We start from the raw sequence: 23191 nt of genomic DNA, 5'->3' as shown, positions 1-23191 counted from the left end.
ACTGTTTTTAAATGAAACAAGAGAGCTTTGGAAAACAGCAGGGAGTGTCCTGTTCTCTTATATATTTTCATCTTCTTTCTTTCTCAGCACAGTGCTTGCAAAATTTGGGAGACATTAGGTTAAGAACAGGAATGCTCAAAGTGGCTTTTGCAAAATGATGAATGAAATGGGCTGAATGGCTAAGCAAAGAGAGAAGATTTCAGGCTCTGCATCATCTGTTAGCCAGTTGAGTTTTTAAGTTCAAGGCACTGCATAATCACCATGTGACAACCTGTCACTCAGCTCAGTGACAGAAGGTCCTCACTGCAACAGAGGCAAACTGTTCTTGTCATTAGGAGCTCTGCAGAGCATCTGTAGACAGGAGAATCAACTGTGTGCTCAGCAGGATATGCTCCCAGCTCATGCTTGAGGTACAAACGTGGGAGAAGTTTTGTTTGATGCATTAAATGTGCATTGTTTCGAGCACAGGCTGCAAACAAAGAGAAAAGTTAAGTGTGCAGCCTGGTTTCATAGATCCATAGAATGGATTGGGTTGGAAAGGACCTTATAGATCATCTATTGCCAACCCCCCTGCTATGGGCAGGGACACCTTCCACTAGACCAGGATGCTCAAGGCCCTATGTGGCCTGGGTTTGAGCACTTTCAGGGAGGGGGCATCCACGACCTCCCCAGGCAGTCTGCTGGGCACACTTCTTTTGATGCAGATGTTTCTTTGACATTAATGTCCCTTCTCCACAGTGACATTGCTTGCAAATATGGTTTTTTTGCAATGGGAAAATTAGCTTAATGAAGGGAAGAGTAAAAGTTTTTTTCAATTCTGCTTGCTTTTTTCCATGCTTCATTCCACATGGGAGGAAATTCTGTGTACACCCAGCAGAAGATACATTGGAAATGTCTACTGCTTTCATGTCAAACAAGTGAGGTAACAGCACTATTGCTAGCACAAATTCAAATGTTCATAGAATCACAGAATCAGCCAGGTTGGAAGAGACCTCCAAGATCATCCAGGCCAACCTAGCACCCAGCCCTACCCAGTCAACCAGACCATGGCACTAAGTGCCTCAGCCAGGCTTGGCTTCAACACCTCCAGAGATGGCGACTACACGACCTCCCTGGGCAGCCCATTCCAATGCCAATCACTCTCTCTGACAACAACTTCCTCCTAACATCCAGCCTAGACCTCCCCCAGCACAACTTGAGACTGTGTCCCCTTCTTCTGTTGCTGGTTGTCTGGGAGAAGAGACCAACCCCAGCTGGCTACAGCCTCCCTTCAGGTAGTTGTAGACAGCAATGAGCTCTGCCCTGAGCCTCTTCTACTCCAGGCTGCACACCCCCAGCTCCCTCAGCCTCTCCTCATAGGGTTTGTGTTCCAGGCCCCTCACCAGCTTTGCTGCCCTTCTCCAGACACATTCCAGCACCTCAACATCTCTCTTGAATTGAGGAGCCCAGAACTGGACACAGCACTCAAGGTGTGGCCTGAGCAGTGCTGAGTACAGGGGCAGAATAACCTCCCTTGTCCTGCTGGCCACACTGTTCCTGATGCAGGCCAGGATGCCATTGGCTCTCTTGGCCACCTGGGCACACTGCTGCCTCATCTTCAGCTACTCTCTACCAGCACCCCCAGGTCACTTTCTTTCTGGCTGCTCTCAGCCACTGTGTTCACAGCCTGTGGCGCTGCTTGGGGTTGCTGTGGCCAAAGTGCAGAACCCTGTAGTTCAGGGGAGTTAAATCAGCCATTCCCACTTCATACATGAATTTGCTGCCAAGAAATACTTGCATGACAGAGCTTTCTGGCAGAATTATTTGCAGAACTATATATACATATACATACATATATTTAAATCTGAAAGAGATGGATGTTGTGCATCCTGCCAGACAGCAAAGATAAGAGAATGTGATTTAACCAACAAATCACATCTAACTAAGACAGATATCCTAAGGACTATTCACAATCAAATGCTGACAAGCACGTGCACATTTTCTGATGAGAGAAGAATATCTTTGTAAAGTAAATTATCATTTTTGAAGTGCTCAGTTCTAGCTTCCTTGATGATTCAAAGTTCATTAAGTTGTGACTAAGCTCATTAAACATACTTTTTTTTTCTTTTGGCTTTAATTTTCATTGCCAGTTTCAAGAACCACAACAGTTGTTGGCAGAGAGAGTGATTGGCATTGGAATGGGCTGCCCAGGGAGGTGGTGGAGTCACCATCCTTGGAGGTGTTGAAGCAAAGCCTGGATGAGGCACTTAGTGCCATGGTCTGGTTGACTGGCTAGGGCTGGGTGCTAGGTTGGACTTGATGATCTTGGAGGTCTCTTCCAACCTGGTTGATTCTGTGATTCTAAAGCCTTAGATGAGCTTCTCTCACTGGGCAGGTAGTGTATTAGGCTAATTATTTATGGAACTACAGCTGTTGACTGGAGGCTACGAATGAATAATGCATGGGTTTAGATTGAAATTAATTTTTTCTCTTAGGGTAGCTCTGGTTACTATTGCTACCTGACCATAATCTTCCCTAGACTCTACTTATGCACAGATGAAATGGTTGTAATTTAACTTGGACACAAAGATACTGTTCTTACTCAAACCTTACAACCATGATCTGATTCCAGATGAAACAATGACACTGTAAAATGGTAAAGGGAACTGTCATGCAACATATTTATCTAACTCTGCAGCCTTTAAGGCTCTGAGTGCTATTAACCCCTCCTGAGATCAGTGAAGCTCACAATACTCAATTTCTCCTTGAACCAAGATATAAAGTATATTCTTTGTTGTTATTGACTAGAGAGGAGAATATGATAGATAAAACTGATTTTATATGACTGTGCTGATAGCTAAATCTCTGTTTAATACCTTCATATGTGATCTGGACAATGAAATCAAGATGAAGTTTGCTGATGATACCAAACTGAGTGTAGAAGTGGACACTTTAGAAGGGAGAGACCTACTCTGCAGGGAGCCTTGGAGAGGCTGGGAGAGAGGGCTAATAAAACAAGCCAAGTTCAACAAGGATGAGTTTAAGTTCTTGCACCTGGGAAAACATAATACAGAACTATGGCACAGGCTAGGATCTACCTTGCTGCAGCATAACTTGGTGGAAAGGGATCTTGGGATCCCAGTGGACAACAAACTCAATGTCAGGGTGCGGCTGTGGCAAAGAAAGCCAAGGGGATGCATCAACCTGGGCATCACCAGCAGAGATAAAGAAGTCATTATTCCACACTACTCAACACTTCTCAGACTTCATCTGGATTGCTGTGTTTAGTTTTTGTCACAGAATCAAGCAGGTTAGAAAAGACTTCTGAGATCATCAACTCCAGCCTACCCCCTAATTAAACTGTGGCACTAAGTCTCCAGTGTCCTTTTAAATACTTCCAGGGATGGTGACTCCACCACCTTCCCAAGCAGCCCATTCCAATGGCAATCACTCTTTCTGTGAAGAACTTATTCCTAAAGTCCAGCCTAAACCTGCCCTGGTGCAGCTTGAGGCTGTGTCCTCTTGTTCTGTCACTGGGTGCCTGGGAGAAGAGACCAACCTCCATCTAACTACAAGCTTCCTTCAGGTAGTTGTAGACAGCAATGAGGTCAGCCCTGAGCCTCCTCTTCTCCAGGCTGAACAACCCCAGCTCCCTCAGCCTGGACTTGTGTTCTAGTCCCTACTATACAAAAAAGATGTCAACAGGCTAAAAACAGTCCAAGGAAGGGCAACAAATATGAATAATGGAGTGGGAAGCTGCCATAGGAGGAAAGGCTGAGGGAGCTGAGTTTGCTCAGCCCTGAGTAAAGAAGCTTTAGAGCAGACCTTATCATCACATCCCAATATACAAAGGGAGGCTGCAAGGAAGATGGAGACTCCCTTTTTATGAAGAGTCACAGGAGTAAGATGAGAGGCAGTCAGGGTGAGTTACTGCTGAGGAAATTCTGGTTGGACACGAAAGGAAAACCTTTCTTAATCAGAACAACAAGGCATTGGAATAGTCTTGCCAGGGATGTGGTGGATTCCCAAACATGGGGCACTAAAGATTCAGCTGGACAAGATGCTTGTCTAGCTCAGACTGTTCCCAGGAAAGGTTGGACCAGATGATGTTTCAAGTCCCCTTCCAACTTGGTATTGTGTGATCCTGAATTGCTCAGAGAATCATCATCTAAATGATGCTCACTAACGAGCTCCATTTTAGGGAACTCCTAGAAATCTACCTAAAAAAGGATCCTTTTCTCAATCAGAAACCTGCACACTGTGTCTGTACATTATTTAACATTAAAGCACAGGCCAGTTCTACCAACACATAGCTGTGCAAAGTCTGGCACCTCAAAATGAGCATAGTTATAAGGCATGTTCAAGATACTCTCTCTCACAAATTGTGATTTAGGGTTTGGGTTTTGTTTTTTTTTGTCAGTCTTTAAACATCACAGGATGCTAAGGGTTGGAAGGGACCTCCACAGATCACTGACTCCAACCCCCCTGCCAGAGCAGGACCAAAATCTAGCACAGGTCACACAAGAATGCATCCAAACAGGCCCTGAAAGTCTCCAGAGAAGGAGACTCCACAACCTCTCTGTGCAGCCTGTTCCAGTGCTCTGTGACCCCTACAGTAAAGAAGTTCTTTCTCAAGCTGAGGTGGAACTTTCTGTGCTGTAATTCACATCCATTGTCCCTTGTCCCTACCCTAGAGCACAAGTGAGCAGAGGCTGTGCCTGTCCCTTCTTTCTTGACCCCCAGCCCTCAGATATTTCTAACTATTTATTAAACCCCCTCTCAGTCTTCCCTTCTCCAGACTAACAATCCCCCAAACTCTCAGCCTTTCCTCAAAAGGCAGTGCTCCAGCCCCTTAACCATCCTTGTAGCCTTCCATTGGATTGCCCCAGGTAGATCCCTGTCCCAACACGTTGCTGTCATGATTACATCTCTTCAGCAGCAACATTTCTGTACCAGTAATTTCTGTGCTTCAAAAGGAAAAAACACAGAAGCTGAACAAACAGAAGGACAAACAAGTGAACAGAGGAACTGAAATAAACAAAGCATATGGTTATGAGTCACTCTAAAGCCTTAATTAATCTATGTTGACAAAGACTCTGGTGACTAAATAGTATGGGTGCGTGAAACTCATGGCAGCAGACCTGTGTAGCAACCAACAAGCTGTGTTTTCAGCCTGTACAGAAATGAAGCCATTTCCTAGAGCTTCAAGGTAATAAAAGCACTCTAAGGGTTTACAGACAGAGCTGCCTGCCTTAAAACAAGCAGCCACTGTCCCACAGCACCTGGAGAGCTGCATACAAGGTGCATCGTGAGCTCTTCTAGGCAGCAATGCTGGGTAATGATTGAGCATCTCCAACATAGAAGATACAAAATTACTTCATAGACAACCTTAATGTGGTCTGCTGAGGAAATAAATCTGCTGCTTACTTTTCACCGTGAGGACTGACTGAACACGGCCAGCACAAATGCACTCCCCTGTGACAAGAAAAGATGCCTCTAAAATAGCTGTGGCAATTAACATAACAAGGAATGAACTCATGATGTCAATTAGGATTTGATGGCTCCCAGGAGATCCAGGCTTTCTTTGCCAAAGTTTCATTTTGTTAACCACTTAATGCACGCTGTAAAATCTTTTCCAGATCTAGAGTTCTGCCTTGCTTTCCAGCAGCAAGACTTTGATTTACGTCCTGGGTTGTGCCTTTGTTCTGAAACGTTAGTGCCAATTAGTGAGTTCCACTGGGGATGCCTGTAGCCTCTAGAGCATTGCCATTAGCTCAAGGTTTAATCAGAGTTAAATACATAGAAGTGGAGCAGTATCAAACAACAACAGCTCAAAGCTCTCTCTTTAGTAACATTTTGGATACCACTATGTGTTAGATTCTTTTTTTTTGGGGGGGAATGATTAAATATACATTTTTATTTCCCACTTTCAGCTGTCCCAACTGTTGTTACTCTCTTTAATCTACAACTGACAAAACCATACCAGGCATAGACAGGACATCAATCAATACCTCTGATGATCAAGGGACTCATCTCCATGCAAGCATGATCTGATGCTGTTAAGACCAGCTTCACAACATCGTGGCACATCACAGTGAAAAAGCTGTCAAGGCAAATCTGTTACCTGGCTGATGGGTTTTTGTTTTTCCACCAGTGACTCCAGAAATACTGGATCCAGAAGATGAGGCTTCCATTTTTATTGGCCTTCTGACTCGTGGGAGTGAAGGATGCCCGTCCGCGGGCGGCCGCGGTGACACTGGGTAGCTCGCTGCAGTTCTCCTCTGACAGATTGGCTCACGCTTTGCAGCCCCATGAATAGATAAGCTTATACCTGACAGGAATGAGAATGAGTCCTGTTAGATACAAGAGACCAGCATGGAATAACTAAAATATCATCAAAAAAAAAAAAAAATCACAGAATCAATCAGGTTGGAAAAAAACCTTCAAGATCATCATCGAGTCCCAACTACCACCTAACACCTAATGAACTAAACTATAGCACTGAGTGCCTCATCCAGGCTTGTTAAACACTTCCAGGGATGGTGACTCCACCACCTCCCCAAGCAGCCCATTCCAATGCCAATCACTCTTGCTGTGAAGAACTTCTTCCTAACACCCAGCCTAAACCTGCCCTGGCGCAGTTTGAGGTTGTGTCCTCTTGTTCTGGCACTGGGGTGTCTGGCAGAAGAGACTGACCCCCACCTGGCTACAACCTCCCTTAGAATCATAGAATCAACCAGGTTGGAAGAGACCTCCAAGATCATCCAGTCCAACCTAGCACCCAGCCCTAACCAATCAACTAGACCATGGCACTAAGTGCCTCATCCAGGCTATTCCTGAAGACCTCCAGGGACGGTGCCTCCACCACCTCTCTGGGCAGCCCATTCCAATGCCAATCACTCTCTCTGGGAAGAACTTTCTCCTAACATCCAGCCTATACCTACCCTGGTACAACTTGAGACTGTGTCCCCTTGTTCTATTGCTGGTTACCTGGGAGAAGAGGCCAACCCCACCTGGCTACAGCCTCCCTTCAGGTAGTTGTAGACAGTAATAAGATCACCCCTGAGCCTCCTCTTCTCCAGGCTAAACAGGCCCAGCTCCCTCAGCCTCTCCTCATAGGATTTGTGCTCCAGGCCCCTCACCAGCTTTGTTGCCCTTCTCCAGACACCTTCCAGCACCTCAACATCTCTCTTGAATTGAGGAGCCCAGAACTGGACACAGCACTCAAGGTGTGGCCTGAGCAGTGCTGAGTACAGGGGCAGAAGAACCTCCCTTGTCCTGCTGACCACACTGCTCCTGATGCAGGCCAGGATGCCATTGGCTCTCTTGGCCACCTGGGCACACTGCTGGCTCATCTTCAGCTACTCTCTACCAGCACCCCCAGGTCACTTTCTTCCTGGCTGCTCTCAGCCACTGTGTCCACAGCCTGTGGCGCTGCTTGGGGTTGCTTAGGTAGCTGTGGAGAGCAATGAGGTCAGCCCTGAGCCTCCTCTTCTCCAGGCTGCATACCCCCAGCTCCCTTAACCTGTGCTCCAGCCCCCTCACCAGCCTCGGTGCCCTTCTCTGCACAGGTTCAAGCACCTCAACATCTTTCTTAAATGGAGGACAGAAATCACCACGGTTTAAATTGTAACAGCCTCGATTTGTAGGTATTTTTCTTTCAGGAAACTGCAAAGCCCATGAATTTTCCATGAAAATTAAAAATGGGAAGATCTTTTGCTGGTGTGCTGCAGACATCAGAGGCAGCCACACTAAGAGGTATTTCAATTAAAACACAGTCATGGCTTACTGCATTGCTGGCCTGCAGGAGGAATTATTTTCCAGCCCTTCAAATAACCCCCACAGCTCAGAGGACAGAGTTTCTATTAAGTGGCAGTTTTCTTACTGATGGCCTAGAAGTTGGTATTAATGGTTTCTTTACTCTGAGCATTCACAAGAGTTAAGGATTCTTATCACATGGAAAAGATGCTACACTTAAGGTGGGCACTACCTTTCAGGAAAAAGAACTATTCTGCCCCTGTACTCAGCACTGGTCAGGCCATGCCTTGAGTGCTGTGTCCAGTTCTGGGCTCCTCAATTCAAGAGAGATGTTGAGATACTGAAGGTGTCCAGAGAAGGGCAACAAAGCTGGTGAGGGGCCTGGAACACAAACCCTATGAGGAGAGGCTGAGGGAGATGGGGGTGTGCAGCCTGGAGTAGAAGAGGCTCAGGGCAGACCTCATTGCTGTCTACAGCTACCTGAAGGGAGGCTGTAGCCAGGTGGGGTTGGTCTCTTCTCTCAGGCACCCAGCAACAGAACAAGGGGACACAGTCTCAAGCTGTGCCAGGGGAGGTACAGGCTGGATGTTAGGAGGAAGTTGTTGTCAGAGAGAGTGATTGGCATTGGAATGGGCTGCCCAGGGAGGTGATGGAGGCACCATCTCTGGAGGTGTTGAAGCAAAGCCTGGATGAGGCACTCAGTGCCATGGTCTGGTTGACTGGCTAGGGCTGGGTGCTAGGTTGGACTGGTTGATCTTGGGGTTCTCTTCCAACTCTTTTGTCATCAGTAGAATTTCATGATGCTCAAAATATTGCACAATTATCATAGAATCAACCAGGTTGGAAGAGACCTCCAAGATCATCCAGGCCAACCTAGCACCCAGACCTGTTCAGTCAAATTAACCACAACTGTTTCCTTTCAGCATCACCAGTGGTGGTCATTTAAAGCAACCATCCCTCTGAAGCTTACAGACAGTGACTTGCACTGCCAGAGCTAAGCATGAGCCTGGCATGGGCACACACTCACTAGGCTGGATCTCAGTAGGGCTGTGCTTTCATTTGCTTGTGAAATGAATGAGCTATTTTTAGAACTGGTTCTGAAAAGAAACTGCCACATTTTTTCTCTGAGGTTCAAGTAAATCACTTCTTCACTTTCCAAAAACAGTCTACAAACTCTTGTGCAGCTGTGACTCAGCTTCCCACACTATTTGTACAGCACTTTTCTTTTTCAGACACCAAAATAAAGGATGCTGCAGCCAGATTGTTATCCCTAAGAACTGCAACATTTGTAGGTTGAAGATACCTAAAAAATATGTTAGATCAATGACTTGCCTCTAGTTATGGAATCATGGAATGGTTTAGGTTGGAAGGGACCTCAAAGATCAGCCAGTTCCAAACCCCTGCCACAGGCAGGGACACCTCCCACTAGAACAGGTTGCTCAAGGCTTCATCCAGCCTGGCCTTGAACATCTCCAGGGAGGGAGCATCCACAGCCTCCCTGGGCAACCTGTGCCACTGTCTCACCACCCTCACTGCAAAGAACTTCTTCCTAACAGCCAGTTTCAATCTCCCCTCTGCCAGTTTAAACCCATTACCCCTTGTCCTGTCCTTAGAAGACCTTGTCAATAATCCCTTCCCAGCCTTCCTGTAGTCCCCTTCAGAGACTGGAAGGCCACTAGAAGGTCTCCTTGAAGACTTCTCCAGGCTGCAGAGCCTCAACTCTTGCAGCCTGTCCTCATAGCAGAGCTGCTGCAGCCCTCTGAGCATCTTTGTGGCCTCCTCTGGACTGCCTCCAACACTCCATGTCCTTCTTGTGCTGGGGGCTCCAGAACTGCACACAGGACTCCAGGTGGGGTGTGAGGAGAGCAGAGCCAAGGGGCAGAATCCCCTCCCTTGCCCTGCTGCCCACACTGCTCCTGCTGCAGCCCAGCACAGGGTTGCTGTCTGGGCTGCACTCACACTGCAGGCTCAGGTTGAGCTTTTCATCACCCCAGACCCCCAGGGCCTTTTTCTTGGTGCTGCTCTCAGCCATTCCCCACCCAGCCTGGATTTGTGCTTGGGATTGCACTGACCCAGGTGCAGGACCTTACACTTGGTCTTGTCAAATTTCATGAGATTGGCCTGGGTCCTCCTCTCCAGCCTGCCCAGGCAACCTTTTGTTTCTATTCTTCTGTCTTCCCTGCTATTAAACTAATACTACAGGAAGGAGAACATGCCAGCATTAGTGTGAATTCTATGGAATGTTTTTTGGACACAATTCATGCTTAGAAGTGCTCAAAAGCTACCATCAGCTACAGCAAAGGTGTGTCACCAATATATTCATAGTATTGGCGACTTCTTATCTCACTTCCCTTGACACTGCAGTTTATTTTCCTCACCTATGTGAAGAAACTTCTCTCTCTTGCCAAGGAGAGTGAGTTGCCATGATTTTCATGAGAACCAGGCACAGAAGCTGCAAATGCCCTTAGATAATTACCCATTTCAGAGGGAGCTCCAAAATCTGGTTATTTATGCTTCTTCTGTTAAACTAGAAGTCTGAAAGGACATAAGAGAGTAGTGTTGCAGTAAGCTGTGATACTGTGTGAAACCTGAGTCCCCAGGAGGGGCTCTCAACCGCCCCTTCACCTTCCCCCTACCCATCTCAACCTTACCCCAGTCCCAAGGAAGAATGGAGGTTCTGCCAGGGGGTTGGGAAGCAAAGTGGATTAGTCCAAAATGGAGGGTGAGGTGAGAGAGTAAGGTGCAGCTCAGCCAGCAGCCCAAGTGAGAGTGGTTATCAAATGTTTTCATTTCTTGTTCCTCTACTTCTCAGCAGGCCTATGAGTGAAGTAGACATCACCACTGTTTTCTTTCCACAGCCTGTAATCTAGTTCTATAGGGTTGGACTTGATGATCTGTGAGGTCTCTTCCAACCCTGATGATACTGTGTGTGATACTGTGTGTGTGTGTGATTACCTTGTTCTCACGTGGGTGAAAGTTCTTTCACAAGGTACTGACAGTTGAAAAAACATCCCCAGATGCAGAGATGAAAGGAGGAGGAATTAGAAGTAGGAAAGCTGTGGGCAACAGTGCCTGTAGCTTGTGGGAGAGGAAGCCCTGGTGAACTCTTGGCTCTGAGCAAACTCTAGAGTAAACTACCCCTATTCTCTATCCAACAACCCACACTGCTGATGAATTCTGATTTGGTGGGTCAGAGATGTGAGAAAACAGGGCAGAGGTCCCTCAAGTGTGGGATTTAAGGATGACTTCAATTACTTTTGCAGCATGGCTATACCCACACGGGACACCAAGAAAGCAAGCCAGGTTCTCCAGCAGTAAAACGCAGGCTGGGTCTTGAGTTTATATTTGGTGGAGCTCTTCTCCTGCCTCCAGGCTGACAGCAAAATCCCAGTGCTGCTGAATGCCTGCCTACATGACCTCTTACTGTGCCTGTTCCTTCAGCATGGGCATTTTCAAGTGAGCTTGGCAGCCTCAGTAGCTGGGTGGGAGCACACTGGCATGCTCTGATAGCCAGTAGAGATGTGACAAAAGCCAGGAGCTTCTCCTGTCTCTCTCTCTGACTTAATACAGCAGATGACAAGCACTATTTAGAGCCAGGTCTGCAGTGCATATGCAAGTGAGAAACCACATACTGGCCAGTAGCCACAGCTGACTGTCCACTTTGGAGGACTGGCTTCTGGCTAAGGCTCATTCACCTGCAGACCAAGTATTCAAGAGCTGGGAGTAGTTCAGTGTTTTGAAGTTGGATGAGGTTTGGACATTCAGCTCTTCTCCTGCATGCAGCAAAAAATCTGTCTCTATATTTTCAAATCCTCACACAGCTTTCTCTTCTTTACCTGTATTTATAGTTCTTTTCCCCCATACAAGCTCCCTGTTTCCATGAGGAGTTGCTCTTCTTGCTGCCCTTTTGTTCTCCTCTGAAGCTTCTGTTAGAGTTTGCAGTTTCATGTGAGAGAAACACTTTCACTCCCTTCCCACCAACACATCTCAGCTGTGCAGTTTGCCAGCAGGAAAAAGCATTCTCTGTCCTGCTTCTGGCTAACTTCTATTGCTCCCAGCTATGTCTCTTTAGGATACACTTTTCTAAAGCAAAATTATTTTACACTGAGCCTTTTAGAAAGTGGAAGCATACTTAGGACACTAAAGCATTTAGAATGCTTCAGATAAAACCTGCACATGAGAGAAGTACTAAAGTACTTCCAAGTCAGGAAGTAATAAAGTCAAACACAAAGAAGAAAGAGAAGGGAGGAATTACTAAGAGCAAAAACCACTACAGTGTGCCTGAGTACCATTTTTTAAGTGATGGTAATATTTGTTTTGTTGACTTGTCAGATGCTACAAGGATGAAAGACAGGATCCTGCACTACTCTGAAGTAACTCTACCAAGGTATCTGAGGGCATTTGCTTCAGTTATCCAGCTTGTACTGTGCCAGCAATGGAGACATCTCTCTGTGCTAGTTTGAAGCTAGCTAGCATGTTTTGGTGAGAAGAACTAGATTACAGGCTGTGAAAGGGAAACAGTGGTGATGCCTACTGCACTCATAGGCTTGCTGAGATGCATAAAAACAAAAATCAAAACATAGATAACTCACTGCTGCTGGGAAGCTCTGGGCTGCATCTCTCTCTCTGACCTCACCCTCCATTTCTTTGACTAATCCACTTTGCTTCCTAACCCCCCTGGCCAAACCTTCATTCTTCCTTGGGACTGGGGTAAGGTTGAGAGGGGTGGGAGAAGGTGGAAGGGCAGTTGGGAGCCCCTCCTGGGGACTCAGGTTTCTGGGAGGGCTGTTGTGTTTCTGTATTACCTTTTACCTTGTATACTTCTGTCTATAACTGTATATATTGTAAATATCTGCTTGTACATTCTGCTAAGCTGTAAATATAAGCTTCATTCAATTTCCAGAGCTGGCTGAGTCTAGTCTGGGTGATTCCCAAAGTGTGTGTGGGGGAGGTGGGGAACACCCAAACCATCACACTCTCCACCTGGAAAATCCCCTCCCTGTAGCAATTGTCAGGTTTGAGTCAACTCCAGGTCTGTTCCACCCTGCACCACTTCAGGGTACAGACATGTATTCCCAGGCTCCTTCCAGAGGTGCCTGTCTCTAGCCAGAGACAAGAAGGACAGGAATAAGCAGTAACAGTGCACTGCAGAGTTAGGAAGCTGTACAAACAATCCATTAGCTGACACTGCTTAATTAGCCTCAAGTGCCCTGACCCACTTTGTAGACCCTGTCTGGTGTAACAAACTGCTGCTGCCAGGTGCACTAAGTCCTTTCAGTTTGGCATTATCAGAGTGTCAGTCCTCACCCTGGAGAGAAATCACTCCAGCTGTTTCTTTCTTTTATGTGGGTTTTTTGTTCTGTTCCAGCCCTATGTGAAGGTGTTAGGAGCAGACCAAGGTAGACCCTTTCTCCAAGGCCCTTTTCAGAGCAGAGCAAGCACAGGGGAGCACACACCAATAAGTGAGGAAGAACATCTCAGTGCAGTGGCACAGGACCACAAGCAAAGTCACTCTGGAAAGCCTACAGTTATCAAGGCACAGATAAGCAAGGCCAAAAGAAAACACTTTAGAAGCATGGGCAGAGAACAGCAAAAGAGGTTTTAAGGTGCAGTATATACACAGGCAAATTACATAGTACTGTAGAAGCAGCCAGGTTGGAAGAGACCTCCAAGATCATCCAGGCCAACCTAGCACCCAGCCCTAGCCAGTCAACCAGACCATGGCACTAAGTGCCTCATCCAGGCTTTGCTTCAACATCTCCAGGGAAGGCAACTCCACCACCTCCCTGGGCAGCCCATTCCAATGCCAATCACTCTCTCTGCCAACAACTTCCTCCTAACATCCAGCCTAGACCTCCCCCAGCACAACTCAAGACTGTGTCCCCTTCTTCTGTTGCTGCTTGCCTGGCAGAAGAGACCAACCCCACCTGGCTACAGCCTCCCTTCAGGGAGTTGTAGACAGCAATGAGCTCTGCCCTGAGCCTCCTCTTCTGCAGGCTGCACACCCCCAGCTCCCTCAGCCTCTCCTCACAGGGCTGTGCTCCAGGCCTCTCACCAGCTTTGTTGCCCTTCTCTGGACATGTTCCAGCACCTCAACATCTCTCTCGAATTGAGGAGCCCAGAACTGGACACAGTACTAAAGGTGACAAGGGCCTGTAGTGATAGAATGAGAGGGAATGGACTGAAGTTTGAGGAGAGCAGATTGAAAAGGTTAGAAATTGTTTCCAGTGAGGTTGGTAAGACACTGGAACAGCTTTTGCCCAGAAAGGTTGGGGATATCCCTTCCTGGAGGTGTTCAAGGCCAGGTTGGATGAGGGCTTGAGCAACCTGGTCTAGTGGAAGGTGTCCCTGCCTATGGCAGGGGGTTGGAACTGGATGATCTTTAGGGTCCCTTCCAATCCAAGTGATTCTAAGAATTTCTTGTCAAGGTCAGTTTTCTGAGGCTTTGCATAGCCTTCACCTTGCTCCCTCCAAATATTGGAAAGATGTCAGGATTTGTTAGAACTGTAGAAGTTTCAGAAGCTGTTCCCAAAATGATACTTTTTTTTCCCCCTTTTTACCATTTTCTATAAAAAGTTCTGTCCAGATGGATTCTGAATTGACACAAATTTTCAGCATGTATCATTTTCCATGGGAAGAAACCACCGAGCTCGAATGCACAGCCTGGGAAGGAATAGCTGACCACATCCCTTTACCTCCCTCTTCTGCCAGGCAACCAGCAGCAGAACAAGGGGACACAGTCTCAAGTTGTGTTGGGGGAGGTCTAGGATGAATGTTAGGAGGAAGTTGTTGGCAGAGAGAGTGATTGGCATTGGAATGGGCTGCCCAGGGAGGTGGGGGAGTCACCATCCCTGGAGGTGTTGAAGCAAAGCCTGGATGAGGCACTTAGTGTCATGGTCTAGTTGACTGGCTAGGGCTGGGTGCTAGGTTGGCCTGGATGATCTTGGAGGTCTCTCCCAACCTGGTTGACTCTATGATTCTATGATTCCACTCACGGTGCTACAGAGCTCTATCATATTTCCTTCTCTGTTGCTTCTTTTCTCAGGATTAGGCAGCAGATTTCACACTGTTGCTCCTCACCAGTAAGCTGTTGCATGCCTCAGCTCATCCCTGGCCACTCCTCTTCCCCCTTCCTTCAGGAAAAGAAGACATGAAGGTTAAGAAAGTTTCCAGGAGTAGCAACAGAAGCACAATGCTTTCAACAAGGATTTACACAGTGGCACAATGATGTATCTGGTTTTGCTCTTCACCTTCCAATTTCACTTGCCTGAGACACTTTAGATGGGCTCAGCCTCCCTGTCACATTTGGTAGCTCTTCAGGCAACTCTCCAGTGAATCAGAGATCCCTCTCCTAACCCACCTGCTCAAGGTCTCTATGTCAAGCAAAGGCTGCAGGAATCAATATCACATCATTCCTCTCTTGTCTGCTCTGTATCTTTTTCCACTTCACTTGCTTTCTAGGTCTCATGTAAGAGCATCACTGTAGAGCCCTTTTAGCATCAGCAAAACAAATCTTCACAAAGATGCATTTCTTGCTACTGCATTTGTTTCTCCAATCACCCTCCTTCAGCAGAAGGGCAGCCTCACCCCGTGCCAGTCATTGCGGGTTCTTAGGATCTATGCTCTGAGCTGCCATCAGTTTGAGTTCTTATATGAACCCAGAGGGCCAACCAGAGGCTGGGCTGCAGCAGCAGAAGTGTGGCCAGCAGGGCCAGGGAGGTGATTCTGCCCCTCTACTCTGATCTGGTGAGACCCCACCTGGAGTACTGCATCCAGTTCTGGAGCCCCCATTACAAGAAGGATGTGGAGATGCTGGAGTGTGTCCAGAGCAGGGCCAGGAGGATGCTCAGAGGCTGCAGCAGCTCTGCTATGAGGACAGACTGAAAGAGTTGGGGCTGTGCAGTCTGGAGAAGAGGAGGCTCCCAGGTGACCTTCTTGTGGCCTTTCAGTATCTGAAGGGGGCTACAAAAAAGCTGGGGAGGGACTTTTTAGGCTGTTATGGAGTGACAGGACTGGGGGGAATGGAGCAAAGCTGGAGGCAAGGAGATTCAGAGTAGATGTGAGGAAGAAGTTGCTCAGCTCGAGAGTGGTGAGACCCTGGAATGGGTTGCCCAGGGAGGTGGTTGAGGTCCCACCCCTGGAGGTGTTTAAAGGCCAGGCTGGATGAGGCTGTGTCCTGCCTGATCTAGGATAGGGTGTCCTTGCCCATGGCAGGGGGTTGGAACTAGATGATCCTTGTGGTCCCTTCCAACTCTGACTGATTCTGTGATTCTATTCTATGAAACTGCAGAGGAACACAGGTTTGCACTTGCAAATGCACTTTAAGTCAGAACAGCTTCTTCTCCCCTACAAACCTGGCCACATGACCTGTGATACAAATGCATCCAGAACCAGTGTTATTTTAAGTCTGTCAAAGTCTTAATGAATAAAAAGATCATGCTTACCTTAGGCCCATCACCAGAGAGCTGTTTTTATAGCCCCACAGGTAGTTTATTAAGTTACAAGCAGCTAGCACTCAACAATGGTTATCCAGCATGACTGAAAAGCTCCTGCAGTGCACTCAGAGAGATGCAAGATAATAACCTGAAGTCATGAAAATGTCTTGAGAGAATCATAATAGTCCTGGTTTAATGGTCTACATGGCAGTCTGAAACCCCACTTGTCTTCCTCAGGCATGAATGAAGAGAAGAGCTTAGCTTAGTGAATATGAAAGCTCTTTTCAGTTGATGGTGACTTACTGGTCAGTGTTGGGGGCATATTGGTGCCCATGGTGGCCTCAGGAGTTCATATATAGAATCAATCCAGGTTGGAAGAGACCTCCAAGGTCATCCAGGCCAACCTATCACCCAGCCCTATCCAGTCATCTAGACCATGGCACTAAGTGCCTCTTCCAGGCTTTGCTTCAACATCTCCAGGGATGGTGACTCCATCACCTCCCTGGGCAGCCCATTCCAATGCCAATCACTCTCTCTGCCAACAACTTCCTCCCAACATCCAGCCTAGACCTCCCCCAGCACAACTTGAGACTGTGTCCCCTTGTTCTGTTGCTGGTTGTCTGGGAGAAGAGAAGCCAGCACCCAGCTGGAGAGAGGTCCAGAAGCCACCCACTCCCTCCTATGGAAGAGGGAGAGAGGCTCAGACATGTCTCACTGCCTCCTGGAGAAGAGGCTTTCTTGCAGGCTAGAAGAGCATGCTGTGGTACACCTTAGCAGAGCCTGGGCAAGCAGCATGCTGCAAAGATGTACCACCCTCCACAGCCACACTCACTGAAGTACCCCAGTCCACCATCAGCTTCTTCTACAGAAAAGACAGGCTACCAGAGGCCTGTGTACCAGAAACTTTGAGGCAAGGGTACCTCTTTTCTTGCATTTGTGCACCATTCATTTCCAGCACCTTCTTTCTCTTCCCAAGGAATGGGTTTTGCTGTAATGAAGTCTATGATGCCAAGCGTTCAAAATGGCCACAAAGTGATGGTGATCCCCAGAGGGCATGGCAGCTGGAGCAGGCAGCAGATGCCAGTGAAAATCTGTGCTCATCTGTCACCTTACCTTCCTGGCCAGACTCCAGGCAATTAACAACCACAAACCTGCCATGTTCTTACCCACGCTCCTCGCAGCGATCCCTCCGGCTGCTCTCAGCTTGCCCTGACCTGGATTGAACCCAGCACAGCTCTTGCCTATTTCACTTCTGACTGCACTGCCGATGGGAGACCAAGAAACTCTGAAGGGCAATGATAACTCTGTCCAGTTTTGGGCTCCCCAGCTCAGGTGAGAGAGAGACCTGCTGGAAAGAGTCCAGTGGAGAGCCACAAGAACGCCTGGGGGACTTGAGCACCTCCCCATTTTAACAGGGCTTGGTTTTGCTTCTGCCTTTGCAACTGTCAATGTTATCCTTCTTGTACTGCATTTTCCCATCATTTGCCTCCACTTGGCCATCTAAAAAAGTAAACCTAAGCAACTGAGACAAAGCAAATATCACTGTCAACAATACAGAACCTTTCCTCAGTTTTCTTCTCAGGTTTTGCAGTTAGAAATCCATGTTATAGGTAAGTACACAAGAAGGTAAGTATTAGGCCAAATGCAACGCTGAGTCAGCAGTTCTTAAGTCCTGAAAGTTGCTGTCCAAATGCCTTCAATAGATTTGGTGCTTTACCAGTTCTCTAACTGCCTTTTTTTTTCCCTTAAAGAAGCATGACCAGCAGGTGCAGGGAGGTGATTCTTCTTCTTCCAAGACATCACCTGGAGTACTGTGTTCAGGTCTGGGGCCCATAGACCTGTTGGACTGAGTGCAGAGAAGGGCCACAAAGATTATCAGAGAGCTGGAGCACTTCTGCTATGAATGCAGACTGTGAGAGTTGGAGCTGTTCAGCCCGGAGAAGAGAAGGCTCCAGGGAGACCTCAGAGTAGCCTTCTAGTACCTAAAGGGGGCCTATAAAAAGGTGAGGAGGGACTTTTTACAAGGGTATTTTGTGATAGGACAAGGGCCAATGGCGTCAAACTGAGAGATATAAGGAAGAAGTTCTTCATTCTGAGGGTGGTGAGACACCAGAACTAATGATAGGACAAGAGCAAACAGCCTCAAGTTGCATCAGGGGAGGTTTAGGTTGGTTCTTGGGAGAAAGTTCTTTACTGAGCAGGTAGTCAGGCACTGGAGTCACCATCCCTGGAGGTGTTTAAGAGGAGAATGGATGTGGTGCTTGAGGCTGTGGTCTAGTGATGAAGGACGCTGGGATGAAGGTTGGACTGCATGATCCTGATGGTCCCTTCCAACCATAGCGATTCATAGTGCTTAGATGTTGTGCTGAGGGATTTGGTTTGGTCAAGAACTTGTCAGTGTGAAACTAATGATTGGACTCAAGGAGCTTGGAGGTCTTTTCCAATCTAAGAAATTCTGTGACTCTGTTGCCCAGAGAAGTTGTGCATGTCCCATCCTAAGGATGTGCAGAATGACACTTTGAGCAACCTGGTCTAGTGGAGGTGATGAAACTGTTGGCAAGGGGGAGGGAATTAGATCATCTTTAAGGTCCCTTCCAAGCCAAATGACTCTGCTATTCTATGAAAATGTTTAAGATATAATTTTCAGTTTAAAAAAAGATAATCTCAAAGCAGTTACTTTAGTTACTGTGAATATCCACAACTTAAAGTTCAGTCATTACTCTCCTGGACACTAAACTTACATCCAACAACTACAAAGACCATAACAGTTTTTCATTCCTGCAAAGTGGTAATTCCCTGACTGCTTGCTTTTTGTTTGATACAAGAGCCAAGGACTATAAATGCACCAAGCAAAGTTCCCTTCTCCCTTACTGCACTATGCCACAGCTCAGCCCTTCTTAATTTTAGAACTTTCTTTTTGATTGATTGTTATGGTTTGGGTGTTACCTGCCTCCCCACCCCCAACTCTGTAAATCACCCAGACTAGACTTAGCTGGGTCTGGAAATTGAATGAAGCTTATTTTTACAGCTTAGCACAATCTACAAGCAGATATTTACAGTATATATAGTTATACACAGAAATATAGAAGATAAAAGGTAATACAGAAACACAACAGCCCTCCCAGAAACCAGAGTCCCCAGGAGGGGCTCCCAACCACCCTTCCAACTTCTCCCACCCCTCAACCTTACCCCAGATGTTGCCTTGCACCCCAAGGAAGAATGGAGGGTTGGCCAGGGGGGTTAGGAAGCAGGTGGATTAATCAGAGAGACAGCAGCTGAGGTCAGAGAGAGAAATGCCCAGAGCTCGGGCAGTGCCCCAAGTGCAAATACCTTATCTGTGTTTATACTCCTGTTCTTATACATCTCAGCAAGCCTATGAGTGAAGTAGACATCACCATTTGTTTCTCTTTCACAGCCTGTGATCTAATCCTTCTCACCAAAACATTCTAGCTAGCTTCAAACTAGCACATTGATACAAAAGCCAAGGACTATAAATGCATGAAGCAGGGGGTGGCAGCTCTGGCCCCAGCTATCCCTGTAGCATCTTTTCAGCCTGCATTTGCCACACTTTGAGTGCTGTGTCCAGTTCTGGGCTCCTCAGTTTAAGAGAGATGTTGAGGTGCTGGAAGGTGTCCAGAGCAGGGCAGCAAGGCTGAGGAGGAGCTTGGAGCACAGCCCTGTGAGAAGAGGCTGAGGGAGCTGGGGAGTGTGCAGCCTGGAGAGGAGGAGGCTCAGGGCTGACCTCATTGCTGCCTGCAGCTACTTGAGGGGTGGCTGTAGCCAGGTGGGGTTGGGCTCTGCTCCCAGGCACTCAGGGACAGAACAAGGGTACACAGCCTCAAGCTGTGCCAGGGCAGGTTCAGGCTGGGCATTAGGAGGACGTTCTTCCCAGAGAGAGTGATTGGAACGGGCTGCCTGGGGAGGTGGTGGAGTGCCCATCCCTGGAGGTGTCTGACAGGAGACTGCACGAGGGACTTGGTGCCAGGGGTTAATTAATCAGAAGGATTCAGTGCTAGGTTGGATTCAATGATCCTGGAGGTCTTTTCCAACCTGCTTCATTCTGTGATTCTCCTTTACTGAACTATGCCACAGCTCATCCCTTCTTAAATCTTTCTTTTTAGTTTGATACAAGAGCCAAGGACTATAAATGCACCAAAGTTCCCTTCTCCCTTACTGCACTATGCCACAGCTCATCCCTTCTTAACTTTAAACCTTTCTTTCTGATTAATACAGGAGCCAAGGTCTAAATGCACCAAGCAAAGTTCCCTTCTCCCTCACTGCACTATGCCACAGCTCATCCCTTAACTTTAGAACTTTCTTTTTGATTGATACAAGAGACAAGGTCTAAATGCACCAAGCAAAGTTCCCTTCTCCCTTACTGCACTATGCCACATCTCACCCCTTCTTAACTTTAAACCTTTCTTTCTGATTGATACAAGAGCCAAGGTCTAAATGCACCAAGCAAAGTTCCCTTCTCCCTCACTGCACCATGCCACAGCTCAGCCCTTCTTAACTTTAAACCTTTCTTTCTGACTGATACAAGAGCCAAGGTCTAAATGCACCAAGCAAAGTTCCCTTCTCCCTCACTGCACCATGCCACAGCTCATCCCTTCTTAACTTTAGAACTTTCTTTTTGATTGATACAAGAGACAAGGTCTAAATGCACCAAGCAAAGTTCCCTTCTCCCCCGTTGCACTATGCCACAGCTCATCCCTTCTTAAAGCCACAACCATTATTTATGGGCTGTGAAGGCTGCAGTTCACCCTTTCTATAGAAATGACCAGACATTGTCTGCAAGAACACGACAATAAAGATGCACCTTTGACAGCTGCAAACCCTAAATCCAGCGTTCTCAGCATCAACACCCTGCACTAGATCTTGTTACGTGCTGATGGATGCCACCAGAAGCATTGTGACCTAGTTACAAGCCCATCCATCAGAAGTGCTGGGGAAGGAAAACATCTGACAAGCTGCAGAAGGGCAGTCCTCCAGCCAGTTTGTCAGAAACTTGGCCATGGTAATTCACAACAGTTGCTGCTTTTTGGGGGGAAAGATTTTTGTTCAGCCTGCAACCACTGCTATCAGCTTTCCTGCAGGCACAGTCCCCACGCCTCAGCGCTGCTTTGTAAACCTACTGCTGGCTGAGCTGCTCGCTGGCCAGAATGCCCTGCCAAGCTGTCAGTTGACTTTGGAGGTTAAAACAATGTTCTCAACAGGACTCTGGACATATTAAACCAAACCAACCCAGACCATCAGATCACACAGATCCTATCCTCCAGCCCAAAAGGCAATCTTTTACTTACCCACATTTGACACCAAACAAAACCAGCCCTGCGTGACGGCAGAGACGCCTTAAAAGGATGCACTTCAGATGAGTGTTACTAACTTCTTCCCTGCAAACTTTGCTCTAAAAGTGAAACTTGCCTAAAGATGTTACATAACATGGAAAGTGCAGTGATTGAGCTTATTTTTAACTGCTTTTACTTTTAACTGAACTGTTGAGGAGGTGAATTTAAGGCTGTCGCCTTTAAATGACTTGCTGCATTAACAGTACATTCTGAAATGTCTTTTTAGGGACACTCTGTAGAGGTGCTTTTGAATCTGCTCCTTCCACACATGCACCACACAGAGAAATACCTCTGGGATGCTCATGGCATCACCCAGCCCCAATGAGAGTTCCCATCTGAGTACTGCATCCATCCTTGGAAACTCCAGCATAACAAAGACATCTCAAACTGTTGGAGGGGGTTCAGAGGAGGGCCACAGAGATGATCAGAGAGCTGCAGCACCTGCCCTATGGGGACAGGCTGAGACAGTTGGGGCTGTTCAGTCTTTTAGAAAAGAAGGCTCCAGGGAGACCTTATAACAGCCTTTCAGTACCTGAAGGAAGCTACAAGAAAGCTGGGGAAGGACTTCTTACAAAGGCTGTAGTGATAGGATGAGAGGGAATGAATTGAAGCTTGGGGAGGGCAGATTTAGACTGGATATTAGGACAAAATTCTTGACAGTGAGAGTGGTGAGATGCTAAAACAGTTTTCCCAGGGTGGTCATAGAATCATAGAAGCAGCCAGGTTGGAAGAGACCTCCAAGATCATCCAGGTCAACCTAGCACCCAGCCCTAGCCAGTCAACCAGACCATGGCACTAAGTGCCCCATCCAGGCTTTTCTTGAAGACCCCCAGGGACGGTGCCTCCACCACCTCCCTGGGCAGCCCATTCCAATGCCAATCACTCTCTCTGTGAAGAACTTCTTCCTAATATCCAGCCTATACCTACCCTGGCACAACTTGAGACTGTGTCCCCTTGTTCTATTGCTGGTTGCCTGGGAGAAGAGGCCACCCCCCACCTGGCTACGATGTCCCTTCAGGTAGTTGTAGACAGTAATAAGATCACTCCTGAGCCTCCTCTTCTCCAGGCTAAACACCCCCAGCTCCCTCAGCCTCTCCTCTTAGGGTTTGTGCTCCAGGCCCCTCACCAGCTTTGTTGCCCTGCTCTGGACATGCTCCAGCACCTCAACATCCTTCTTGAATTGAGGAGCCCAGAACTGGACACAGTACTCAAGGTGTGGTCTGACCAGTGCTGAGTACAGGGGCAGAATAACCTCCCTTGACCTACTGGCCACACTGTTCCTGATGCAGGCCAGGATGCCCCCAACCTAGACATTTACAAGGCCAGGCTAAATGAGGCCTTTAGCAACCTGGTCTGGTGGGAGATGTCTCTGCCCACACCAGGAGCCTAGAACCAGATGACCTTTAAGGTCCTTTCCAACCCAAAGCTTTCTATGGTCCTGTGAATTCTAGCAGAATCAGCTTGCTTCCTCCAAGCTTGGGATGAGACCAGTGAAAGAGAAATGCACCGTGGCCATCCAGCTGAATGAACCCAGGTGCTGAACTCATGGCCCAAGTCCATCATGCTCACTCCTGACATCAGCAGCGTGGCTCAGCCAGCCACCTGCAGGCAGAGAAGACCTCACAATTACAATGACAGATGGCATAGGAGAGGAGAAGCAAAGTCCTCTAC

General features: G+C 47.4%; 1 protein-coding gene across 6 annotated transcripts in view; it reads right to left on the bottom strand.

The window, feature by feature from the left end:
- The window catches only part of ANO4 (anoctamin 4), a 231837-nt gene that overhangs the window by 130380 nt on the left and 78266 nt on the right, over nt 1-23191 (bottom strand). For 5 of the 6 annotated variants that reach the window (XR_010304974.1, XM_064155007.1, XM_064155008.1 and 2 more), the window contains one exon: nt 6104-6310. Coding sequence is in view for 5 of the 6 variants with exons in the window: in XM_064155007.1 (XP_064011077.1) it covers nt 6104-6310 (207 nt within the window). In the remaining variant the exon portion in view is untranslated. Of the gene's footprint in view, nt 1-6103; nt 6311-14817; nt 14871-23191 lie in introns of all 6 variants that reach the window. The other variant, XM_064155011.1, reaches the window with a different exon arrangement.

The sequence above is a fragment of the Pogoniulus pusillus genome, chromosome 15 (genome assembly GCF_015220805.1).
Source record: "Pogoniulus pusillus isolate bPogPus1 chromosome 15, bPogPus1.pri, whole genome shotgun sequence".
NCBI classification, from domain to species: domain Eukaryota; kingdom Metazoa; phylum Chordata; class Aves; order Piciformes; family Lybiidae; genus Pogoniulus; species Pogoniulus pusillus.
Note: the sequence above shows the minus strand (reverse complement) of the source record. Positions and strands in the feature narration are given on the sequence as shown.